At 49.7% G+C, this 21,300-nt stretch overlaps 1 protein-coding gene across 1 annotated transcript in view; it reads right to left on the minus strand.

The window, feature by feature from the left end:
- Positions 1-3,052: 3,052 nt before the first annotated feature.
- The window catches only part of A2ML1 (alpha-2-macroglobulin like 1), a 38,126-nt gene continuing 19,878 nt past the window's right edge, over positions 3,053-21,300 (minus strand). Inside the window, exons 14-36 of the mRNA XM_037912681.2 lie at positions 21,118-21,263; positions 20,697-20,846; positions 20,310-20,495; positions 18,864-18,960; positions 18,516-18,660; positions 17,832-18,060; positions 17,254-17,380; positions 16,683-16,804; positions 15,535-15,586; positions 14,892-14,975; positions 14,167-14,343; positions 13,849-13,930; positions 13,507-13,663; positions 11,617-11,691; positions 11,226-11,388; positions 9,657-9,871; positions 9,126-9,341; positions 8,711-8,838; positions 8,491-8,581; positions 7,992-8,060; positions 5,529-5,631; positions 4,298-4,339; positions 3,053-3,628 (exon numbers count right to left, since the gene is read on the minus strand). Coding sequence (XP_037768609.1) covers positions 4,299-4,339; positions 5,529-5,631; positions 7,992-8,060; positions 8,491-8,581; positions 8,711-8,838; positions 9,126-9,341; positions 9,657-9,871; positions 11,226-11,388; positions 11,617-11,691; positions 13,507-13,663; positions 13,849-13,930; positions 14,167-14,343; positions 14,892-14,975; positions 15,535-15,586; positions 16,683-16,804; positions 17,254-17,380; positions 17,832-18,060; positions 18,516-18,660; positions 18,864-18,960; positions 20,310-20,495; positions 20,697-20,846; positions 21,118-21,263 — 2,855 coding nt within the window. The 3' untranslated portion in view covers positions 3,053-3,628; position 4,298. The remainder of the gene's footprint in view (positions 3,629-4,297; positions 4,340-5,528; positions 5,632-7,991; positions 8,061-8,490; positions 8,582-8,710; positions 8,839-9,125; positions 9,342-9,656; positions 9,872-11,225; positions 11,389-11,616; positions 11,692-13,506; positions 13,664-13,848; positions 13,931-14,166; positions 14,344-14,891; positions 14,976-15,534; positions 15,587-16,682; positions 16,805-17,253; positions 17,381-17,831; positions 18,061-18,515; positions 18,661-18,863; positions 18,961-20,309; positions 20,496-20,696; positions 20,847-21,117; positions 21,264-21,300) is intronic.

A 21,300-nucleotide genomic window follows, 5' to 3' on the forward strand; every position in this document is an offset into this window, starting at 1 on the left:
TGTACAGGCTTTACAAAGTCAAGACATTCCTAGCAACAGCTTGTTGCAATGCTTTTTCATCTGGTATAGACAGTGCCTGGAGATGAGAGAGGAGTCCAGTTCATGGAGCCCATTCCACCACTGGTTTCTTTCCGAAGGACTGCCAACAAAGGGGCCTACTTGAACCAGTAGGAATTCGACCAAAACCCACACATTCACAAAGGCAAGAGAACTGTGGTAAGAAAAGGGAAACATTTAGTTACTGCTGTGAGGAGTTTGACTAGACCCTGGCTCCTATAGGTGACCCCTACCCCATTCCCCAGGATCCAGGAGCCATCAAGTCCCTGCACTAAATTGCATGACATATCTGCCATCTTTATCCCAAGCACTCACAGGAGGGGACACAAGGGGCAATTCATCAGCAGCCAGAACGAAGGGACAAGTCACCACTGGTGGGGACCAGGCCTGGGTCACTGAGCAGCAAAGGGCTAGAAGTTGTTTAAGAAAAGCCAGCTTGGCCATTGTAGCAGGGTGCCGGTGCAGAAGCACCCGATTAACCCCTGACCGGTCAGCTCCAATCAAGGGAAACAGATTGGGGCTGAAGGAAAAGGCCTGATGTCGGCCTGAGGATTGGCAACACCTGCTGGCCTGACAAGCCACGGGCAATAAAGGCTGAGAGGGAGCCAGAAAGAGGGAGGGCAGCAAGGGAGAAGTCAGTCAGGGAGGGAGCTGAAGGCTGACTCTGCCTGTAAGGGAGGTAACCAAACCTGTAAAGCTTGTATATAGATGGACACTGGTGGTGGGACAACCTTAAGTAAATAAAGACTCGGGTTTTGCACAACCCTGAGGCCTCTCTGAGCCTGCTTGTGGAAGACAAATGGGGTGGAACCCTGTTACACCATTTATAGGACTGTTGCAAGTCAATTGGTGGATGGAATCCAGGACAGCTGTCATTGGCTAATTCTGCGGGATACGCCCTCCCCCACACCCCCCAGTAAACATGAGGAGACGGATGAGGAGAGAGACCAAGGGGATTCTCTCCCAGAAAAGGCAGCACATAGGAGTTAGAGGTGTCAAAGGAACTAGAGTGATCACCCCTCCTTTCTCACCCTCCCTTCCTCAGACCCTCCACCAGTAAGCTGCTCCCTCTGCTGAGCTGTAGGGGTAGACATCTGGCCCCACTAGAGCGAACAGGCTCAGGAGAGGGGAATCAAGATTTCCCAGCAGTTGAAGGGGGAGTAACTGTCAGTCAGGGTAGCCTCCGGGCCAGGGCAGGAGCTGAAGAGTAGCACGCTTGACAAGGGCTCTAGCATGTGTTGTTTTTAAAGAAACCCATTTCTCTGAGTTCAATGTTTATCCATTTAAGAGTTTCTTTTTCATTTTGGCTCCTTACTGTATTGAGCACCGAGGGTGTGCTCCCCAGCTGAGGCACTCGCTAGTCCAGATAGCATTTGAACCTGGGGGGATTGTGCACACGAGCATGCAGCTCCATTACACAATAGCTCGTCTGTGAGGACATGATCCCAACATTGAGAAGATGGGGTGAGATTCCAATCAAATTGAAATCAACACCCCCAGTTCCCCATCCTAGGCATGTTGCGCCCACCTGGAGCTCTGCCACCTCCTGACACCACTTATGGGATTGAATTAATGTCTCACTCAGGGATATTTATTGGTAGCCCATCTAGCTGTGTTGGTGGGTAACGTACCCAGCAATGTGTATAACTCCTGGGTATTTATATAGTAAGCTGTGGCATTACCTAGAATAGGTGAAGCTATGAGAGTTTTACTGAGTAACATGGGTGGTTCTGGCCATTTCCCTAACGGTTTGATATTTGCCGTTCAACCCTACTCCCCACCCTACACCCTCGACGAGCCGAGTTGTGGGCCCGCTCATCAGGAAGCGGAAGGCAAGTCAATCAGGCTCCTGTGGTACATCATCCCCAGTTGGCACCCTCCTGTCCAGCTCTTTTCCGTTTTCCTACAGGAATCGCAGTGCAGCAGGCAGTCCTCCTCCTCCTCCTCCTCCTCCTTCCTCTTTCCCTCTAGTCAAAAGACCCAGGAGAAGATGAAGGACAAGGAGAAGAAAAAGGGAGACCTAGATAGGAGCCTTTAGGGAGAGGAGAAACAGGGAGGAAAACAACATGGGCACAGGGAGAGCTACTTCTTCCCCTTCCTACCTCCACCTGAGCCCCAGCAACCCAGAGACAGCAGCCCATTATCTGCCATTGCAGGCCTCGGCTTTCATCCTGGGGACAGTTCCCACCACCATGAGGCCATTTGATGGGTATTTGTGCCCCTGCCCTTTCGCTAAGGGGCCTCTCCCACCCCACAGGCAAGACTTAGCCCCTTGTCGAGTCTCCCAACCCTGCCTCAGCAGCAGTAATGTCCAGCCTTCAGGAAGTGTCCAACTCCCAGCTGGAGCTGGCTCAGTTGTCCAGTTCTAGGCCTGCGTGGCAACCAACCTACTCTCCCTTCTGAAGACAGCAGGGCCCGTCATTACTCCAACCTTGGGACTGGTGCTTCATTTGCTCCCCCTGGGGATGGGTGCTGGACAGAAGTGAACAATAGCAGAGAGGAAGAGTCTGCCCTCTTGGTATCACTGGTCCAACTGAGAACACCAGAAGTCACACCTCGTTCTCAGCATAGAATTCCCAGCAGACTCCAGAGAAGCACCATCACCACCTGCAGGGATTCCACAGCTGCAGCCCAACCAGCCCAGCCGTGTCCTGTGAGGGATCCCGCTCCGCATTCCTGAACAGGACTGTGGAACAACCTTAGAAGAGGTTGCCCTGGGCAATCCACCACAGGCTTTACACGGAGGGCAGTGCAGGCTGGACCAGGATTTGGTCAGTCCTGTAGGCATACCCACACTGCGGACATAATCCACAATGCTCACAGCCATATACTTCATTGAGTCTCAGTGCCTTGATTTTAGGAGGCAACAAAGTTGCTGCCAGTTCTGGGTAGACTGCAGACAAGGGGGTAACAAGTGAGCACAGACATATACCAACCCTGGCTGCCCTCTCAGGAACAACAGGATTAGGGTCAGCACCAGACATATATGCCAAAAGACATCCAAAACTGCAATTTATTAACAACTCTCAATATGTAAATCGATTATATGAACATAGCCCCATGATGTGAGATTGACCCCTCCTAGAAAACTAACCCTACATCCATCACACTGTAATTCTCAGTAGGTATTTCCTAGCCCTCCCAGTAGCTCCATCAACCCAGTACCCAAACATTAACTGCCCTGCATTCTCCCTTTGGGTGCATCCCCCAGATTCCTCTTTTTGTAGCCTCCCACCCCTCTCTCTAGGACAATGTTAAAGGGGGTTACCTAGCTCTCAACTGGCCCAGGCCCCCTGTGTATTCCCTTGAGATTGCCTTCTGTGTGGCACTCAGCCCTTCTCCTTTTCTTTCTATACAGAGAGGAATGAAGGTTTCTTCTATTCACCCTATAACCTCTTCCTTCCCCACCCCCTTACTGGATCGATGAGAGGTTTAATTGATGCATTCTGGAGCTGCATGTGAGCAGTGTAGATAGAGATTCTCTTCCCCCTTGGCTCAGAAGTTAAGTGCAATGGAAGAACCAGGAATTCCTGTGAATTACACCAGGGACAAGGTGTCTCTATCTCATCCCCTGAAAAAGAGGGGGGAAAAGTAAGTTTACACACATTTCCCTAGTGCCTTTCATTCTGAAGGGTCTTAAAGCACTTTACACTCAGGGGCTGGATGCAGCCACTTCTGGGGTGGAACATGGCAGCTGTTTAGTAAAACTGCACAACAGTTTAGGAGATGAAAGGAGTTGCCTGTTCTTGTACATAGTACCATGGGATCTTTTATGGACCACAGCCAGTCAGTTTTTCATCTCATCTCACAGACAGCACTTCCCTCAGCACAGCTGCCCTTGGCATCATGCTGGGGCACCAGGGTAGGTACAGACTTGGGAGGAGACCACCCTCTACTACATCCCACACACCACTCCCTGTAGCACAGTGCCCTTAGCATCACATCGGGGCATTGGGCTAGGTTCTAACTCAGAGGGGAGAGCGCCCCTCCTGAGCCACCCACAGCACTCCCTGCAGCACTGTGCCCCCTATCACACACTGGAGCCCTCGGGTCAGTAGTGACTCAGATGGGAGAGGACCTCCCTACTGAGACATCCATACCGCTGCCTGCAGCACAGAGCCCCCCGGGATTGGGATCAGCACTGACTCAGAGGGAAGTGCTTCTTTTCTTCACCTCATGCCTGTGCTTGTATTAGGTTGCACAATAATGGTGCATACTACTCCATGAAAGCCATGCTCACCTCACTGGCATGGATCTGCGTATTCCACCGTCGCCTGCTCGTCTGTAACCAAAGAAAAGAGACAATTACTTTCAGCACCAGACACAAGCTGGGGGAAAAGAAGAGAAGCCCGATCCCCAGATGAACTACAACCCTCCCCCAGGTCACCAAAGGTACAACCATGCTCTGGGTGGCTGAACTTTCCAACATCTTCAGACTGTACCATTGGTTGAGCAAAGTAAGGAACAGGGGGAGGAGACTTAATAATAGTTTAAAATTAATATGAGCAAATAAATGTTCGTGTGGTGGGGAGATTTTATTGGCATGCATTTGGGATGGATGCATCACGCAGGTTGTCTCAAAAGACTGTCGATTAAATCTTTATTCCTAACATCACCATGAGGTATTGTCTACGTGCCAGATGTCAGAAAAAATCTACTTTTGAAATGGTCCGAGAATTTCTGAAAGTATGACTGGCTGTAAATCAAAGTGCCTTAGATATCTTGAGTCACAATGGGGTGGGGGGTGGGGGTGGGAGAGAGACCGACTAAAAGAGCTTTTCTGTAGGAGATCTCAGGACCTCCTAGAGCCAAGGGTGTACTAAGTTCCACTGAGAAGCTGTGAATCTTTGTGAGGCTCCCATTTTTAGTGCTGCTCAGCTGTGACATCCTGGACATTTTTATAGCCAAAAACCTGCCCCTGGGCAAGGACTGAATTTGACTCTCCAAGTTTTCTGCAATTTACTTGTATTTGTATTAGGAGGGGAATTAATTCCACATGTTGCAGGGGGAGGAGGAGAAGGAAGCAGCATTTTGATGGCAAGGTTATTTTATTTTAAAGGGGGCTCTACAGTGCATATGGAACAAATAAATAATAATCCCTAGAGGTGCATGAAATATTCACAGTAGAGGTGAAACTACTTCGTATGTGAGACTTTTTGCATTTTGTCACCCATTCAAAACTGGACCCATTCTGCTGAGAAATACATTGTGATTTTCTGAATACTTTTGCCCTGAAACGGGGCTTTTTCACAATGGAAAAGAGGTCCTTTCAAGCAAAAGGGAATTTACATTTTCCGTTTTTGTTTTTTCATTTTGGGGGGGAAATAGTTGTTTTATTGAATTTCACACACACACAAAATCTGAAAATCAAAAGGGTGTGAAATCACCTGAAATGAAATAGCTAAAATCTGCAAGCAACGTTTCCTCGGCAAAATTGCCAGTAATTTGACACAAATCATATCCTAACCCACCTGGCTGGTAGTAATCATAGACTTTGACTGCAGCTGGCTTCAGATCCTTCACTGGAATGTATTGGCTCACGGTGAAGGAGTATGTCTGAGTCTCCTTATTCAGCTGTGAGAGAGAGAAAGAAAATAAGAGACAGAGGGACAAACAAGGTCTGGTTTGAGCATGCACTAAGGAAGCTCCCCCACACCCCAACTCTGCCAATGTCACTCAGTCCTGCACTGCAGCCCCCGGCCCCCCCTGCTATTCCAGTCCTGGGCTCCCCACACAGCTCTGCCAATGCCCCTTTGTCCTGCCCTAGAGCCCCACCCCTGCTGTTCAAATCCTGGGCTCCACACACAGCTTTTGCAGATGAACTTCCTATTGATGCACCTGGAGGGCCCCCTGCTGTTACATTACCAACAAGACATGAGCAGAGACGTGTGTGCTGAATATCAGGGATGTTCTGGTTTTTTAACTATAGACGGAACTGGCTATTGAGGCAGTGGTAAGATTTTAACTCAGGATTTCAATAATGTTTATCTAGCTATCTATGAATGTTTGTTAGATACCATAGTATTTATCTGAGCCCCGAGTATGGACTGTAGAAAGAGCGGGATCTGTCCCGAAGTGACAGGCACATTCTCTGCCCTGCTCTTTTATCTAAACATTGCTACTATGTTGGAGCCCATTGCTCTTGTTTATTAGCTCTGGTTCTTTCAGGGATATTTTCCAAGAAAAGTGAGTCTTCTAGCATGATCTGAAAGCAGAGCTTTTCTGATCCCTGTGGGAGGGTGTTCCAAAGCCTGGAGGTTATTCTTGAAAAGGCTCTTTCTGATTCTCGATTATACACATTGATTCAGTTAGCGGTCATGTCGAGGAAGAGCGTAGCTGCCATGGTCATTCCCTGAAGAATGGAAGGATCTTGATGTAACAAAGCTATTAAGGGGACAAGACCAGGTCAAGTCAGCATTAGAGGCTTGAAATGGATCCTGTAGCAAACAGACTGCTGGCATAACAGACTCCTCAGTTCATCCTGCTCAGAGACGGGCTTGCTGTGTTACGCACCAGCTCTGGCTTCCTTGAGAAATGTTTGTCTAGATTCACACACGAGTGACATTTTGAAGATGGGCTGGATTATTGCTTGCTTCTGAGTGATAGGTAAAGTGCCTTCTCTGAAGGAGGCTCAGCAGTGGGCCAAGCATTTCCCCACCAGCTTTGACCAGATGAGAGACAAAGGAGGAGATCACAGGTGATAGCACAGTTCTCTCTCAGGTGCCTTCTAGTGTCCTAGACAGAGACACGAACACAGTTCTGACACAGTGAGAAGGACGCTGTACTTGCTGCTCCAGCATATATAATGCTTGGCCCCCGCAGGCTGTCAAGGCCTCAACTCCATCTTCTCAGCAAAGCAGGAAGAGGATTCTTCAGAGCTAGAGGCACAATCCCCCTGCTAGCACCCTGAGGTGTGCGGTTTGAAGCAGTGGTGAAGAGGAGCCAGCCGGTGTTTATGAAGCAGCTCTGAATCAGCACACTTATCTCAGATGGGATCTGATGAAGGTGATGGTTCCGGAGAACAATTTTGTTTACAGCAGTCACCACTGTGGCATCAATACAAGTGTTTTCATTAGACTGCAACTGGTAATTCGGTATGATTTGGAGCAGGTACCCTCCCTCCACGCACTGGCACTCCAGCCACCAGCCCTTGGTGTCAATTCATCTAAGAACCATGATGGCCAATGTGGGCAGCATGGTAGTGGCAGGGAACATTTGGATGCCAGTGGGTCAATTGTCACAGCTGGTAGGTAGTCATAGTGTTCTGTCAGATCACTGACCGTTGGTGCTGGCGCGCGGAGGGGGTGGGGGGGAGAATGCTGTTCCTTGCGGGTGGGGGTGGGGTGTTCGAAATATACAGTGTGTGACCAACTGAATATGTGGAATTGGGGAGTGCTTGGAGAATGAGGTTCTGAACAAAATTATTGAGGAGAAGGGATGAAATCCCAGAGTTTAGGAGACTCCAGCAGCTGGCATGACACTCAGTCTCTCTCATACAGTAGGTAGCTGTCAGGGGGTCTGTAGACCGTACTGGAGTTGTCCCAGATTAGCATGCTAAGGGAATGCACACAAAAACTTTTGTTTTAGGGGGTGAACCTTGCTTGAGTCAGAGGCTTGATTACACTTGAGTACAGCCATTCCTCCTGCTCCTCGTTTGCCAGTCCTGGGAATATAATGAGCTGGGTAGCCAGCTGGGTGAGCTGAGAGAGTAAAGGGTTGGCAGTGTCTCAGAGATGCACAGGAGGATGGGACTCTTGTCGGAGATCAGGTCACATCCTCCAGTTTAAACTCCCATATAAACGGCCTGGGACCCTCAAAACTAACTCAGGTCCACTGGGACCCAACACTCTCACCTGCTGGTATGAGACCTACAATGTAGGTGTTAATTAGTTTGTGTAGACGCAACAAAGCTACTACCTTGTTCCAGCACTGACCTGGTCCAGATAGATGGTGAGATCCTCAGGCCCAATCTCCACTCTCTTCACAAATGGCTCCTGCTGGAGCTGGGGACGGGGAACTGCAGCATTAGAGTCTCACCCCAAAACACCCCAGCTCATTCTCCCAAGAGTCTCACCCATGGAAGACACGTTCTAGGGATTGGGGTGTGTGAAAAGTGTCCCCTACCTCTTGACCAGAATCTCCTCCAATAGCCCAGCTAATTCCCAGGGAGTCTCACCCACACAGGAGTGAATGGGAAACAACCCATAGGGTCGGGGGGGGGGCGGGGGAGGAGTGTTTAAAGTTTTATGGGGTCAGGGAGCAGTAGAAAGTACCCCCAGGAACTGACTTTCACCCCAGTGACAGAGCCAATGGTAAGTGCCCGCATTGAGACCATCGTCTGCGCTCCCTGGCTGTTGGTTGAGCTGGCTTCCATGCAACACATGTATCTGGTCACCAGGGACAACGGGCCAAGGGTTATGGGAAGCGACTTACAAAATAGTTGGTGCCCCGGACAGGCGCGAATCCAGACAGGTTCTTCACCTTGATAATGACCATGTTGGAGGTGCCACGACTCCCCACATAACTGGAGGTGAAAGGCAGGTGGTCATGTAGGTTACATCCACCTTAACTTTGCCCTTTCCCCGATCTTGCTGCCCTCCTCCATGTCACCCTGCCCCCTCCATTCCCTTCCTCTCTAGCTCCTCACTCTCACCTGACGCTGATGTTGAGGGACAGGAAGCGAGGGAGTGTTTGCTTCTCACACTTGTTCTCTCCTACTCCCACACTCAGGGTGAAGGTCTCTGCATTCTTTGAGGGAGGCACATTATACCTCAGAACTGTCTGATGGGAGAGACACAGAAAAGTACTCAACAAATAGAGTCACGCAAGCCTGCAGGAGACTATATCCTTGCCATTGCCTCCAAGAGGATCCTGAGCTAGCCAGTGCTGACCTGGTGCCCTAGAGGTGAAAGGATCCATACCCCATTCTGCAATCCCTCCAGCCCTCCGACCTGAGGCTCCATTAGAAGTGAAAGGCTGCATATCGCATTCCCTCATGACCCTGAGCCAGGCAGTGTCCCCTTCCATGACATCCTCCTGGCCACTCTCATAAGAGAGCCACCACTCACCTGCACATACACACAGCCTGTGCCAGCTGCTTGTATGGTGTAGTTTCCAGGAATGTCAGGGAGAGGCTGCTGCTGCAGCACCAGTCGGTTGGTGGCCTCCACATGGAAGGACTGCTGGAAGTTCTTTCCTGATTTCACTGTCACGGAGACATTTCCGGATTTGATGAATGTCACTGCTCCATATCTAGCAAGAGCTTGGAGAGCAACCACAGTGTCCTGGGAAAGGAAAGGCAATCACATCACTGAGTGCAGATCCACTCCTCAGGGCGCTGGCACATGGATCCCCACCCCCTTCATCAGAGCTCAAGAACCATGGGATCCTTTCCCTGGGACATTAACAGCGGGATTCAAGCTCCCAGCCCCACAGTGCAGTGGGATCTGTTCTCAGGGCACCAGAAGCTGGATTCTCACAGACAGGCTCAGAGCATAGTAAGAGTCTAGCACAGAGATTCAGCCCTCAGTGGACATCCCAGCCTGTTGCTCTCCCTGACTAGACATGGTGTCTGGCTCTGAGAGAAGCTGGTTTGTTACCTGGGTAGAGGCAAAGCCCCCATAGGCATTCTGCTGCCTGGCCAGCCATGCCACAATGCCAGTGGCAGAAGCAATCTCTTCCTTGGACACTTTTTCTGTAGCGAGCAGAGCCAGTAACACATAGGCGGTTAACTCCACATCCACAGACTTGGGCTGGGACCAGCTGTACTCAGTGGGAGGCTGGGCTGGTTTCCTGCTCCAGTGTATCTGCCCTCCTGGAGGAGGAGAAACAAGAACCTGAGGCTCAGAACAGGACTTGCTTGGGTCCAGGACTGCAATCCAGGTTGAATATCATGGTTACATCCCACCTCATGTGGGACATTGAAAAAAGCCCATACCCGAAATCTGGGTGGGGAAATCCTCACGGGAATGCTATTGTGTCAGTGTACTGAGTAATTAAGTAGTATTCATGATAGAGATGCCACATCACATCACTGCCATGATCAAAAGAGAGGGATCACCCATGCCTTCCAGCAGGGAGTGTGATGCAAACAGGTCCCATCATGATGCAACATCAGTAAAGCCAGTTGATGGATGGGAACGAGCAGAATTTAACACAATAAGACTAAACTGGAATAAATCAACTAGGGGGAATCATCCCAAATACAGATACTCTCTGGGGACAGAACCAGTCTGGCAGGGACAATAGACAGCAAATTAGATACGAGTTTGCAGAGTGACAGGCTTAATAAAGCTGAGGGGGGGAGGGATAGCTCTAATGGTTTGAGCATTGGCCTGCTAAACCCAGGGTTGTGGGTTCAATCCTTGAGGGGGCCATTTAGGGATCTGGGGCAAAAATTGGGGATTGGTCCTGCTTTGAGCAGGGAGTGGGACTAGATGATCTCCTGAGGTCCCTTCCAACCCTGATATTCTATGATTCTATGAAAAAGGCCAGTATAGTTTTGGGTAGCACATTCACATTCCGGAGCAGAAAAATGATAGTTTCCCTACATAGGGGGGACTGAATCTAGACTATTCCTGCTTTGGACACCACATTATAGGAGAACTATATCAACAAACAAGCAACAGATTATTAGGGGGCTGGAGGGAGGGATTGATGAGGAAAGAGCCAAGACCTACATTTTCAAGAGCAGCCACTGATTTTGGCTGTCTCAATGTTTTGATGCCTGACTTGAGACACCTGAAACTTAGACGCCACTTTTGAAAATGTAGGCGTAAGCCTGTATCACTTCGCTAAGAAATGATGAAGGGGATGCAGGGACTTGGTACTAGTTGCAGTGCACTTAGGAGGAGAGGAATTACTTAGAGTGGTGCAAGGGGATACGACTGAGGAGGATGGAATGGAAAGAAGAAAGAAAAACTGTATTGTAATGGAGGCAGGAAAAGGCACATCAATCGCTCAAGGGAAGGGGCAGAAGCCCCAGCGACAGGACAAAATGCTAGAACACGTGCTGCAAGGACCAATCTTGCCTGAGCTCATAGGGCTTTTCCACCAATAATTTTCTTGGTTCTGTGGAAAGCATCCTGGCCCTAAGCATTGGTGGAATTTGTGTTATAGTCACGGGAGTCCTAGTGCTTCGAGTCAGGCAGCTTCTTGCCCCATGGTACCTGACTTGATGGCCTGCTGGTCCAGCTTGGTGAGCAGTAATTGCCTTGTGACGGTGTCTCCAGCCAGTGAATAGACATACGCCAGCAGTGCCTGGGTGTAGAGATCAGTGGCTTTGGAGGAAGCATTTCTGAGGCACTGCAAACTGTTCTTCACCATTGGGTCCTGGAACAGGAAGAAACATGGAGTTCACCTAACATAGGAGATGGAGCAGAGAAAAATGGAGACAGCTCCATAGTGACCAAATCCTGACATGGTCATAAAGATTGGGTACGTTTCGGCCATAACTATCCTCTGTGCATGACAGAGGAACAGGTGGGCCCATGGAAGCACTAGAACTAAGACAAGAGGAGAGGAGTGAGCGAGGCCGTGTGTAGGCAGCACTGTACTCACATTGAGTGGCTTTCCTGCCTCCAGCAGTGCACCAGTGATGTATGCAGCCAGAGAGATGTCGTCATTTATCCCACCCTGCAGATCAATGAGAGAAAGAGATTGGTGGGGAAATGAACCTCCCAAATGGTAGCTGCTATGTGGCACCTTGTGATAGAAGGTACTCATGACCACATTTCACACATTATTGTAATAATCTTTGTACAATGTATGCCTTGTGAGGTACCATTTGAAAAGTCATAATTCGCAGCTCATTATTGCCCTAGTAAAATACATACGGCAATATTGTATGTGAAGTTAGAAGATTTCCCTAGATGACATTATTAACCCATGTGCCAAACCCACAGCCCTACCGAAGCTGAAGTTGGGCGGGGGAAGGGGGGAGGGAACGGTCTGTCCTAAACAAAGGAACGTGTGATCTGCTTAATTTGCATTTAAGCAGTAAACAGAGTCATCAAGCAGGAAGGGGAGAAAGGAAGCTCAAAGAGGTGACAAAAAAGCAGCATGGAATATCTTTTCCCATAGACTTTTTATCTCCTGGTACCCAGCTGGAAATGTTTTTCAAAAGGCGGGCTGAAACTATAAAAAGGAGGGGCAAACACCCCAAGACACACCCCCTCTTTCTGCCATTGCATTCATGGCACCTGAAGCGACAAAGCAAGCATTTGTTGGTTTCTGGAAGAAGGGATTCTGACCTCAGAAGTTTGGTCAGTGAGACTGGTGAGAAAACTTTGCTTTGAATTTAACGTAATTTGTTACGTTAGGCACCAGTTGTGTTTCATCTTTATTTTCTTGTAACCATTTCTGACTTATGCCTCATTACTTGTAACTTACTTAAAATCCGTCTCTATGTAATTAATAAACTTGATTATTGTTTTGTCTAATCCAGTGTGTTTAAATTGAAGTGTTTGGGAAATGCCATTTGGGGTGGCAAGTTGCGTGCTATTATTTCTATTAAAGAAATAAACGGACTTTACATAAACTTGTATTGTCCAGAAGAGGGCTGGGCAGTACAGGACATAGACTTCTGGCGGGGGTGGGGGTAATCTAGGACTGGGGGTGAGCTGGGGTCACCCTGCAATATAACCTAGTGTGGTAAGAGCAAGGTGTGGCTGGCTGAAGCACGCACGCACGCACGCACACACACCTGGGATGCTGGAGGCTGTTGGTGAGCAGTCTAGGCTGGAGGCTACAGCAGCAAGCTTAGGTGCTGGAACTAGGGGTGCAGAAGCACTCCCTGGCGTGAAGTAGTTTCCATCAGACATAGGGTTTACAGTTTGGTTCAATGGCTCTCCGCTCCCCCACTATACAAATTGTTCCAGCCCCCTTGGCAGCAAGGCATTGTAAACGGCACCCCAAGTTACAGGGCTGGCGGTCACACAGTTACTTATTAGTCTGGATTGTACCCTTGGTATGTCACACAGCTAATGTGGGGTTACCAGAGGGTAAGGTGGGACAGAACATTCTCCTCCATCTGGGAGAGTGAGCCTCAAACATGGGAGAAATCATTAAAGTGCTGGGGGAAGGGGAGTTTATTGGAGAGCCCTAGATGGAATAGCCCATTCTCCTCCGTGGTGGGGGAGGAGGTGCTGGGAAAGCGGACTAGGAGAAGGTGGGAAAAGTTGTGGGGAGGGGCTTCTGGTTATTTAGGATCACACCTCTAGCACTAAAAAGGGGATTATCTGGACACAACAGCCATATCTTTCTCACCTAACTCTGAAGAGGTGAGAACAAAAGAGGAGTCACGCCAGTAGGCCCTACATTAGAGTCAAGGGTAGGACCATTGGCCTTCCATCAGGGTCCAGGTAGCGTCACCGGGCCACTCCCTTAGAGTTAATGACAGCCCCACTAGGAGGGATTACTGAATGAAGGCCAGGCCTTGCTGGCTGTTACCTTCATTGCCGTGTGGAGGAGTTTCCCCACGTTGGCATAGCAGCCATTGGCCTGCTGGTTCCCTGCTATCCACTTCAGAGCATCCTCAATGTTCTTGTCATCTAGGAAGATGTGCTGCTTGGCTTGAATGAAGCATTTGGTCACGAATGCGGTCAGCCTGGGGGAGAGGAGGAGTAAAAGTCAGTGAGAGGAGGGAGAATCAGTGCCGGGGTGGGTGGGTATGCGTAGTGGGATACTGACAGAGTGAGGGCTGCGATGGGGGTGCTGGGTGTCGACAAAGGTAGTACCAGCATTGTGGGAGGCAATTCATTACTGTACTATTGAGAAAGGCTAAGTATTCACCATGTGTTGCCTTCTCCATCGCTCTCTCCAAAGGCACTGTAGGAACCATCTCTGTGTTTGTATTGAAGTTGCCTCTGGTACCCTGAGCAGGAGAGAAAGACAACTGGAGACATCTGAGTCAAAAATCACCCAGGCCTGCCCCTGCCACAGAAACTGATCAGCCACGGAACTGGCTCACTCAGAACCAGGGGAAAGCCACAGAGTTCACAGTACCTCTCCTGCCCCAATCCATCTGCCCACTGTTTGGGGACATCTACTGAGCACAGAGGCTGAGAGGGACACCTTGCATTAGGGAGAGGAGCAAGAAAACTAACTGACCTGTTTGCAGGAAACCCACAGCTCTTGTCTTCAACTCCTCACTCAGCTGCCCTGTCTTCTCCAAATACTGCAGCACGTAGATGATGGGGGCGAACAGCACCATGTTCTGCTCTCCGCAGCCGCTGGGCATCTGCACCAGCTGGTCCAGGTTCTGCAGCGCCGTCCCCATGATGTCACCTGGATAAACAAACATGTGTGAACAATGGTGATCCCCCTGAACTGTGCATCTATGTCTGATTAAATATAGTCCCCCCGCCATATCAGGCTGCTCCACACATTATACCATTACTCAACCCATAACACTGCCGGCCTGACACCTCTCCAACCCCACACTTGCAGCCACCCAACCGTTCACACCTCTCCTGCGCCACCTTGTCTGCATCCTCCTACTCCATGCTTCCTTCTGCATCTGTCTACACCCACTCACCCCGTACGTTCCTTCCCACTGCTTACACCCATCCCACCATCAGCCTGTCCACTTATGAACCCTCCCATCCATACACCCATCCAAAGGCACAAATTGTACATACCTACCTGTGTACAAGCCCTCATTCCTCCACACACTCCTGCTACATCATTTGCCCTTCATCAGCACTCTATCCCCCTTTTCCCCCACACATGCCACCAACCCATGCAGCCACCAAAACACGTCCAGTCTGCTTACACCCTCATACATGCCCCCCACCCTGCTCTACACTAAATCACTCGCTAGACTGATTCCTTACCCAGCACGGACACTTGGGCCCTGGCTGAATCCGGCACCATGTCCTCAGGGAGCTGCAGGGAGACGGAGTCTGAGGCAGAATTCCCTGACAATTATAACAGAGAAAGGAGTGAGCCAACACAGGAGAGGGTATAAGAGAGACCCCCACAGCTAGAAACACAATAAGCCACTCTCAGCAGTAATGGATCTCCAAGACACTGAGAGCTCCTGGCATATGGACCAACAACTCCAGCAGCAGCAGGAAGAGAGGAAGGAGGGCAAGTCCTGATGGGCACATACTGACTTTCAAGTGTCCATTCCAAGAAGAATGAGGACAAGACACAAGAATCCAGTTCTCATTTTTTCACCTCCTCTCAGGGTCTTTGCACCCAGAATCCACTGCAGGAGGCAGCAATTGCAGGGGGTAGACACACATTCAGGAAGTACAGGTCCTCATGCATATATTCCAGTGGGAAAAATCCCACCTTTCTATTCCCTGCTGGAATCACAGGGCTCAGTGAGCCAAAGACCTACCCTCTTGGTAAGTGCTGTCCAGCCAGTGCTCTCCCTCCCCATATGTCTATGCATAGGTGACACTCTCTCTCCCCAAACCCAAGAGAATGTGGCCACTGTGATCCCTTCTCATGATCCAATGCAACCCATACCTTCTGGGCAGAGCAGGGAACTGTGAGACTTCTCCATCAGGACGCCCTCCGGCTGTCAGTAGAAACACAGAGAAACTGATTAAAGACAACACATGTCCACTCTTCAGATTCATGTGACCTCATGACTTTGGGCTGCATGCTCTGGGGCATCAAGTCACAGAGCAAGAAGTGATACAAGGGTGAAGAGAGAGGGGCGGAGGCCACTCCTGGACTCCTTAAGTCAACTCTGGGCACTTTGGGACCACAGTGGTCACATCTTGGAGCAAGAAAGGAACTGTCCCTTGGTATATGGCTTTGCCTTGGAATAATGGGTTCAGTCCTTGTCCCAGACACCTCAGAGCCAGAAAGAGGCCAATCAACTGGAGGGAATTCAGAAGAGGGCTACAAATGATTAAGGGGCTCTAGACTGACTGATTTAAGAGGGAAGATTAAATGAACTGGATCTATATAACTCAGCCAAATGGCAGCTGAGGATGGATAGCCACTTGTCAATGGCTGTGAGAGATATAAACTCCAACACAGAAGAGGAACTGGGGATGAGAGGACAAATAAGAATATAGAATAACATTGAGCACAAGGTGCACGTTTCTGGCTGGATGCTGAGGAAACATTTCCTAACAGGGAGAGATCTAATGAGATGTGGAAGGGTCTCCCCAAGGGATGGGGTGGAACATCCATTGCTCAGGACATGTAAAACTAGACTGGGCAAAACCCTGGAGAACAGACTGTAGGAAACCATCCTGCACTGGGCCCAGGGGAACGGAAATGGTGACCTAGTAGAGCTTTCTCCAACTCTGAGGCTGTGTCTATACTAGATGTACTACAGCGGAGAGCTCTCCCGTCGGCTTATTTACTCCACCTTCTATGAGAGGCAGTAGCTGTGTTGGAGAGAGAAGCTCTCCTGACGACAGAGCGCAGTCTACGCTGGCACTTAGGTCGGTAGAACCTATGTCATTTGGGGGTGTGGATTATTCACACCGTGAGCGACATAAATTACACCAAAGTTCTAGAATTCAGACCTCGTCTACACTAGAAGTCTATGAAATTCAGGACAGCAGATGGATGAAACTGCTGGCAAAAGCATTGGTGATAACAGTGTGGTATCTTCTTGTTCCCCCCCCCACTGTTCTCTGGATTGGCAGGCTTACCCGGACGAGGAGAGGCTTGATCAAGGTGTCACTGCGGCCCTTATTTGGCACCGTCACTTTCCTACCACCACAGAGCTCTCTGCTGGGCAGTGCCACTGTGGTGACGGTGAAGTTCACCTCACCTGGCAAAGAAAAAAAAAGAAAAAAAGAATAAGCTCTTCAGAGCTTCCATTTTAAACCTGCCCATCCAGGCAAAATGGTTCAGTGCACAGAAAACTGATGACATCTGTAGTTCTGTGCAAGCCAAGACAATTATGTAAGAGGAACGCGCTCTCACACCTAAGGGTTCAAAGTGATCTGTATTTCCCAACTCCAGGCATAGTTTTGCACAAACAGTCCTGTGCACTATGAGAACCGGGGTATTGGACCATCATATTCTGAAATATCAGGGATAACAATGGAGTTCCTCAGGTGGGACAGTGGTTTCAACCAGTATGGCAGGAGGATACTGGATTAGTTAGATGTCTGGTCTAGGTACAACAGCAAGGTGGGAATCTGATTATTTGGAGCAATGGTCTGAGCTGGTACAGCAATTCCTGTGTTCTCTCCCCTTCTTCTCTGCTCTCCTTACCCAGTTTGGTGGCTGTTACGTTCCAGTAATAGGTCCTGGCTTCATCAGCACACAGACAGCTGGTGTATTCACAGCCCTTATGTGACTTCACCTGGTACTCCTCTGACTTGGCCAGCATAATCTGGATCTGCACAAGAGATAGGGAAAGGGTTGAGCAGTCAGGGACATGAGTGGAAAATTAGACAGAGAAGCAGCACAGGGGCAAGGGAGAAAATGGGGGACAGACTTGAGCTTACTAAAATTCCCTATAAAAGAAACTGAGTAACAGGTGAAAAGTACCGGATCAGCAGAGCAAGCTTCACACACACACATCCACACATAAGCAAACAAACACAGAGCAAGCAATCCAATCCCATGGATGTATCTAAGCACCATCCTGGCTTCCTGGTAACGGAGGTAAAACCTGCTCTGGATCTCATGGGATTAGCTCCCATTCCCTGGGGAATATGTAAAGATAAAATACATGTGGCTCCCTTGATACTGATTCGGGATCCATTGTGGGCAGGGGGAAGGATTTACAGGCACGCAGGTAAAGCCTGACCCGGATGAGGCTAACCGGAGTGTGAGTGCTTCCTCACCCTTATGCACTGTTTCAGGTAGTTGAAGACAGTGGCAGTCAGTGTAAACGATTCCCCGCGGATCACAGAGTAGGGTAAGGTCAGGTCCACGAAGAAAGGTTTGAAGGCCGTCAGCCCCACTGTAGGTGAGATCCCAAAGCCGCTGCTCTCCGAGGTACAGAACATGCTGGCTTTCCATTCTGTGATGGTGTCAGGGAGAGTGACTGGGACCTGCTTGTTACCTGAACTTCTGCAGAGAAATCAGATCATGATATCGGGGAAGGGAGATCCCCAAGGGACAGGAAAAATTCTGACAATAACTAATGATACTATGATTATCTCCAGTATCTCTCATCCCAGGATCTTATAGAACTTTCTAGGCATTAATCCACCCAACACCCCCTGGGAGGCAGTGTAGGTCGTTATCCCCACATTACAAATGCAGAAACTGATGCACAGGGAGGGGAAGCGACTCACCCAAGGTCACCCAGTGAGTCAGTACCAGGAAAAGAACCCACAGATCCCTTCTTCTAACCCCTAGACCCCACAGCCCTTCCTAAAACCCAGCAGATTTGTTCTCTAGAATATGAAACATAGCCCAGTCTCAAAGGCCTGTGAGGTTTGGTTCAGAGAAGCACCTCCAAACACTGCCCGCACAAAGCCTTGCATTTCTCCCCACCATCCCTGAGATTAAACATCACTTACTCAATGGGATACAGCTCCCAGATCCAGGTCTCAGGGAAAAACTCACGGACTTGGGACTCACTGGATTTCTCCACTGATGGCGGCTGAAACTCCGCTGTAGGGACACGTCCTGAATTCTCCATAATAGAGGGTGGCCTGGGTGCCCCTGGAAGTCAGACAATACCGGCTCTTTGGCTGCTTACTCACAGAAAAGGCTGGCACTGGGACAATAGAGTCCAGTAGGGGCAGTGGAGGAACTCAGGTGGAGATTAACCCTTTATTCCCAGACAGTAATTACATGGACTAAGAGAGCAGAAAGGAAATTTAATAGACCAGGACAATCAAATAAAAAGATAAGGAACTCCTTACCCATTATATTATGTTCCGTGTCATACCAGATGGGATAGGGACGACAATCCAGGGGTCTCTTTATTTTGCCATTTGATAAAATTTTCAGTCCCATCTCCTGTGTTAAATCAGAGATGAAAGAAACAAAATGTGAAAAAGGAAGGGTTTAACGTTTGCTTAGTGTCTCTGCCTGTGTGTCAATATAACTAGTCAACTGCATCACATTGTCCCCCCTGCTTGTCTCTGATCCCCATCTCTCCCTCTTCCCTTGTCTCTCTCTACACTGCTCTACAATAAGCTAGGACACCTTGGCAGGCATAGGCGCCAACTCCATGGGTGCTCCGGGGATCGAGCACCCACGGGGAAAAATTAGTGGGTGCTCTGCACCCACCGGCAGCCAAGCTCCCCTCAGCCCCCACCCCACTTCCTCCTCCCCCCCGCCTCAAGCGCACCGTGTCCCCACTCCTCTGCCTACCTTACAGCGTTTTCCACCCAGTCGCCGCCAAACAGCTGTTTGGCAGCGTTAGCACGCTCCAGGGAGGGCGGGAGGAGCGGGAACGTAGCACACTCAGGGGAGGATTTGGGGAAGAGGCGGGGCCAGGGCAGGGATTTGGGGAAGGAGTTGGAATAGGGGCAGGGAGGGGGTGGAGACTTTGGGGAAGGGGTTGGAATGGGGCGAGGAAGAGGTGGAATGGGGGCAGGGGTGTGGGGGGCGTCAAGCACCCACAGGAAAGGGGGGAAGTCGGTGCCTATGTTGGCAGGCACACTGATTTCGTGAGCTCCTTGGTCATCTCGCTCATCCCTGCCTGGGTCAGCAGCAGCAGCAGAATTGCTGTTAACCAGTTTGGCTGACCAAGACACAGTAGTGCCTTTACCCTAGCACAGCCATGACTGTATTATGGAACTCATGAGGCAACAATTCTATTCCACCCAGCTATAAATCTGGTGATTTTCAAGAGTTCAGCTTCAACAGCTCTTGTTTAATCTAGCTCTGAGTTCAGGGAGAGTGAAAAACTCCACACACATACTCATCTCTTTTTGCAACTCAATGACTCAAAACTCACCACATACCAATCCCATCTGCTTTTACTCAGAGACTTTTAGATTCAAACACAACCCTAAGTGTCACTCCACTAACTTCAAGAGCAATATGCCAGGGATTAATTTGATGCATCCACCTAGGACAAAATGTGGCCTGCAGATCTTTATTACTGCTGATGATGCATGAGAAGGAATGAACCAGCCTGACTCTGCTTTTATTTCTACATAGAGTAAAACTGTTTTGGAGTCACAGAGATGGAAGGACAGGGTGAAATTTTAATAGAGACAACATACAGAGCAGACCTGCACTTCCGGGTACATTGCTGTATCTAATATAGTTCTCTTGAGCCCAGTCTCTCAGAATGGAGGCTATGCATCTTCTCCTCACAGTAAGGAGAGGCTGGTGATGAGTTTAAAGGCACGCACCTTTAGGAAGCTAAAGAAGTCAGCCCCTTGGTCAAACCAAGGTCTCGGTATGATGGAACGTCTTCTGCGGTCTACTGGCACAGGGTTGAGGACAGGCACTGGAAATGGCCTTGTTATATAGCAGTCATCGTACTCATCTACTTGATAGGGGTAACCTCCATTTGAGAAATCGAGCATCCCATACACCTGCAGAACCACACATGGGCCCAAGGAAACAAACAAAGGGCTGATAGCAAAGACAGAGACACAGACACCTGCCATTCATCCCTCACCCCAGCTCCTACCGCCAATCCTCTCCCACACGCAGATGCCCCCCTTTCACCCCAGAGCCCCAGCTTCCACCCTTTCTCCATCATTCTGCCCATCCCGTCACAGTGAGCCACTCACACTGCTGTTGGAGAGCTCCCTCTCTGGCCTCAGGAGTAGGACGCTCTGGTCCACAGCTCGGATGGCACACAGCGAGTTGGGAGCTGCCCTCAGCTGGAGATTCACAGTTGCCCCTGGCAGGTCCTGCTGCTGCGAGAACTCCAGGTTGACCTGGACAGATGGATCCCAAGATGGGGAGAGCCCGTAACATGGGAGCAAAGAGGCAGGAAAGAGGAAGGGCAAGAAAAGGGATGAATTAGAGAAAAATGATTCCTCTGTTCAAGGGGAAAGATAAGGGTTTAGTCGTGGCTCCCCTTAGCACCTAAGCTGCATTTTCTGTTGGCGCACATGCCATGCACTGAAATGGCTTAATCTCTATGGTACCCACCACCCCTCTTCCTCCACCTGTGCCAACCCCAGCCTCCTCAAGCCGGAGCCTCACCTCGTTCTTGAAGCACATGGAGACTGTGAACTGGACTTTGTCAGCAACAACTCCCCCATCAGGGAACATGGCATAAACCACCAAAGAGGGGTTAGGAGCAAAGTGGGAGGTGAAGGTGAGAGGGATGGAGAAAGAGCCCATCAGCCCTGGGAGGAGAGAGGAGGAGGAGAGATTCTGTCAGTA

The sequence above is a fragment of the Chelonia mydas genome, chromosome 1 (genome assembly GCF_015237465.2).
Source record: "Chelonia mydas isolate rCheMyd1 chromosome 1, rCheMyd1.pri.v2, whole genome shotgun sequence".
NCBI classification, from domain to species: domain Eukaryota; kingdom Metazoa; phylum Chordata; order Testudines; family Cheloniidae; genus Chelonia; species Chelonia mydas.